The 4200-nt window shown below is 53.2% G+C and overlaps 1 protein-coding gene across 1 annotated transcript; it reads right to left on the bottom strand.

Annotated features, from left to right (window-relative positions):
* Positions 1 to 1933: 1933 nt before the first annotated feature.
* LOC137457795 (zinc finger protein 252-like) lies at positions 1934 to 4193 on the bottom strand. Its single transcript, XM_068169581.1, has one exon. The coding sequence runs from the start codon at positions 4191 to 4193 to the stop codon at positions 2748 to 2750; it is 1446 nt and encodes a 481-aa protein (XP_068025682.1). The 3' UTR covers positions 1934 to 2747.
* Between the last annotated feature and the right edge of the window lie 7 nt (positions 4194 to 4200).

The raw sequence follows: 4200 nt of genomic DNA, 5'->3' as shown, positions 1-4200 counted from the left end.
AAGTCTACCATCTGTGACGCTGCTGAACACAACCATCTCTGCAGACCCCATGAAGCAAAATTATTTGTTGTTGGTGTCAGTGGGAGTCGTAATCAGTAGTTGCTCAAGGAGCATGTCTGGGGTCACCATTTCATAGAATCATAGAATCAGTCAGGGTTGGAAGGGACCTCAAGGATCATCTAGTTCCAACCCCCCTGCCATGGGCAGGGACACCCCACACTAGATCAGGCTGGCCAGAGCCTCATCCAGCCTGGGCTTAAACACCTCCGAGGATGGGGCCTCAACCACCTCCCTGGACAACCCATTCCAGGGCTTCACCACTCATGGTGAAGAACCATTTGTTGTAGTCTAGCTGTCCCACCACCCTGAGCACAGCTCCCAGGATAAGGTGTAAGCAGGGGAAGACATTTATTATGTTATACAGCAAAGTTCTCTAGTCTCTGAGCAGGCACATGTGTCACATCTCAATTGGCTATTCTCTGCTGGCATGCCTGTCATCAAGGCATACAATAGGCTAAAATAACAAAACAGTGTTCTAACACATCCAACCAAATTCTGCCCAATTTCACAGAATCTTAGAATCTTAGAATCACAGAATCTTAGAATGCACCGGTTGGAAGGGACCTCTAGAGGTCATCTAGTCCAACCCCCCTGCAGGAAACAGGGACATCCCAACTAGATCAGCTGTCTCAGAGCCCCATCAAGCCTGACCTTGAATGTCTCCAGAGATGGGGCCCCCATCACCTCCCTGGACAGCCACTTCCAACATTCTTCCACCCTCACAGTAAAAAGCTTCTTTCTTCCTGACATCCAGTCTAAATCTGCCCTTCTCTAGTTTCAAACCATTGCCCCTTGTCATACTGCTATGTGCCCTCGTAAACAGTCACTGTCCAGATTTGTTGTAGGCTTCCTTCAGATACTGGAAAGCTGCACTAAGGTTTCCCCAGAGCCTACTCTTCTCCAGGCTGAACAACCCCAACTCTCTGTCTTTGTAAGAAAGGTGTGCCAGCCCTCTGATTAATTTTGTGGCCCTCCTCTGGACCCTCTCTATCAGGTCCATGTCATTCTTGTACTGAGGGGCCCAGAGCTGGACACAGTACTGCAGGTGAGGCCTCACCAGAGAAGAGCTGCTTTTGATGCAGCCCACAATGCCATTGGCCTTCTGGGCTGCAAGTGGACATTGTTGGCTCATATGTCTGTGTCATTGAGGAAGATATTGAACAGCACTGGTCCCAATATGTCTGGGACATCTTCATGGCATACAATCATAGAATCAAAGGCTATTTTGGGTAGGAAGGGACCTTTACAGGTCTTTCATTCCAAAGGCCTGCAGTGATTCAAGCAATGTTTCCCTACTCAAATCCCCAGGAGCCCCTGGCTCATCTCCACAGGACTGCAATGTGCTGCAGTGTCCCCAGCACAGCTCAGAATAAGAGCCTAAGGGCCCTCACTAGCCCTCTCTAATCATGGCTTGTCACTCCACAGCTTGTCACCAGCAAGCCTCATCTTGTTTCCCTCTTCTTTCAAGTCCAGTTTAAAGGCGTGCCACTGAGCCCTGAAAGCTCCTGAACAAAGACCCTCTTCTCCCTTGGAGAAAGATGAATCCCACCTGATCCCAGCAAGCCTGGTGCTGTGCTGCCCATCCCATTGTCAGACCCCAGAGCTGTGGCAGTGACACCAGCCACAGAGCCATGGATTCACAGCATGGGTCTGTCTCTTTCTGCCAGTTACTGTCTGCAGATGGAAAGGGAGAGGAGCAAAGAACCTGTGCCCCAGACTCCCTCCACAGCTGTCTCCAGGCCCTGATGTCTCTGGATCCCTCTTGGACTATAGATTGTGGCTTCATCTCCACCCACATGGAAAAGCAGAAATGGGTAAGAGTCCAAGGGTTGGACAATATAAATATATAAAACTACGAATATCTGCTGCTCAATCTATTTACTTTTTAATAACTCTTAGGTCAGGGTTCATATCAGGGGAACTGCAGGGCACATGCTGGGGCTGGGGGCCACTCCACTCCCTTTTTGGGGTGGTTTCAGGATTACAGCGAGACATTTGTTCCCTTCTGAAGCAACAGCCCCATCACAATGCTTCACTCCCTGGGAGACACATGGCTGAGCTGGCAGTGGTGGCAGGGCAGGACATCCTCACGTCCTACCCACTACAGACACCCCCATCTTCAGGAAGCTGAGGAGCCTCTGCTGACATGTGCCCCCAAAGCACCAAATGCCCAGGATGGGGCTCAAACATGAAGAGAGATATGCCCCTGAGACCCTCCCAAGACACTCTCAAGACTGATGAAAATCTCACCAAAGACCTCCCTGAACTGGGCACACAGCTCCAGCCTCTGGCCTAGGAAAAAAAAGTCCCCAAGAATTAGGCATTTTGGAGAGGAATGTCTAAAAGAAACCCAAAAGAAGAGAAGATTCTGTTGAGGTTATTAGCAGTACAACTGGGCAAGGGACAAAGGAAAGGAGCATTCAGCCTGGGGAAACCCAAAGTAAAGGGTAGAAAGCATACAAATCCCAGCAAAGCTCAGTCCAGCTTCAGTGGCAGTGATGGCTGTGCTGACTCATCACTGTTAATTATTCTCCTCATCACTAATTGGTGTTTAGGGGAGAGTGGGGCATTTGTTCCTGCCAGAGCCCCCAGAGTCTGAGAAAACAGGGTGCAAATGAGGTGATCTTGGTTCAATCTGCTGGAATAGGTCCCCCATGGGGGTGATGTTTACCCTGGCAGTGCTGGGGTCAGTGCTCTTCTGCGTCCCCCAGCACAGACTTGTCACTGGCATGGATGTGCATGTGCCGGCTGAGGTTAGATCTGGACCGGAAGCTCTTGCTGCAGGTGGTGCAGGGGAAGGGCTTCTCACCTGTGTGGACAAGGCGATGCTGCCTGAGGGAGGCCCTGTGAGTGAAACACTTGCTGCAGTCACTGCAGACGTAGGGCTTCTGGCCGGTGTGGATGCGGCGATGGCAGAGCAGCTGGGAGCGCTGGCTGAAGCTCTTGCCACAGTCGGCACAGGTGAAAGCCTTCTTGCCAGTGTGGACATCGAGGTGCCTTCTGAGGGTGGCACCATGTCTGAAGCTCTGGCCACAGGCAGTGCAGCGGTAGGGCTTCTCCCCAGTGTGGATGAGGTGGTGCTGGAGGAGGGTGGAGCTCTTAGAGAAGCTCTTGCCACAGTCAGCACAGCGGTATGGCTTCCTGCCACTGTGAGTGTGATGGTGCTGCGTGAGGGCATGGCTGGAGCTGAAGGTCTTGTCACAGTCAGCACAGCGGTACGGTCTCTCCCCTGTGTGCATGCGGTGGTGTCGGGTGAGGTTGGAGGCCTGGCTGAAGCTCTTGTCGCAGACAGCACAGACATATGGCTTCTCCCCAGTGTGGATCCGCATGTGCCTCACCAGGTCTGAGCGCCTGGTGAAGCTCTGCTGACACTCGCTGCAGGGGTTGGAGATGACTTCAGTGGCTGCTGGCTTCTCTCTGCTGTGCAGCTTGTGACCCTCGGAGAGGTGGTTACTGAGGTTGTGGTCTGCCCTGTGGCTCAGACTCTCACTGGAGGTGCCTGGATTGCACGGCCTCTTGCTGGTGTGGCCACAGCGGTGCTGTGAGACTTGGGAGATATGGCTGAAGGTCTTATCACAGTCAGTACAAGCAAAGGGCTTCTTGCCACTGTGGGCATTCCAGTGGGTAATGAGGGTTCTGCTCCAGCAGAAGCTCTTGCCACAGCCCGCACAGCAGTAGGGTTTCTCTCCAGTGTGGACGCGGCGGTGCCGGAAGAGCTGGCAGCTCATCTTGAAGCTCTTGCCGCAGTCGCTGCAGCTGAAGGCTTTCTGGCTGGTTTGGATGTGCCAGTGGGCGATGAGCATCGAGTTCTCCTGGAAGCTCTTGCCACAGTCACAACAGACGTGTGGGGTTTCGTTTCTGTGGACACGGCGGTGCTGGAGGAAGTTAGAGCCACGGTGGAAGCTTTTGCCACAGTCAGTGCAGGCAAAGGGCTGCTTCCCAGCGTGGCCATACCAGTGGGCAATGAGTGCCAGGCTGCGAGTGAAGCTCTTCCCGCAGCCGGCACAGATGTAGCGCTTCTTCCCGGGCTGGACACAGTGGTGCTGGGTGAGGTTGGAGCTGAACCTGAAGCTCTTGCCACAGTCACCACAGACAAAGGGCTGGGCACCACGGTGGGGGCAGCAGTGCTTCATCGGCTCT

Source organism: Melanerpes formicivorus, unplaced genomic scaffold (assembly GCF_026170545.1).
Source record: "Melanerpes formicivorus ecotype bairdi unplaced genomic scaffold, bMelFor1.0.p_v2 SCAF_201, whole genome shotgun sequence".
NCBI classification, from domain to species: domain Eukaryota; kingdom Metazoa; phylum Chordata; class Aves; order Piciformes; family Picidae; genus Melanerpes; species Melanerpes formicivorus.
Note: the sequence above shows the minus strand (reverse complement) of the source record. Positions and strands in the feature narration are given on the sequence as shown.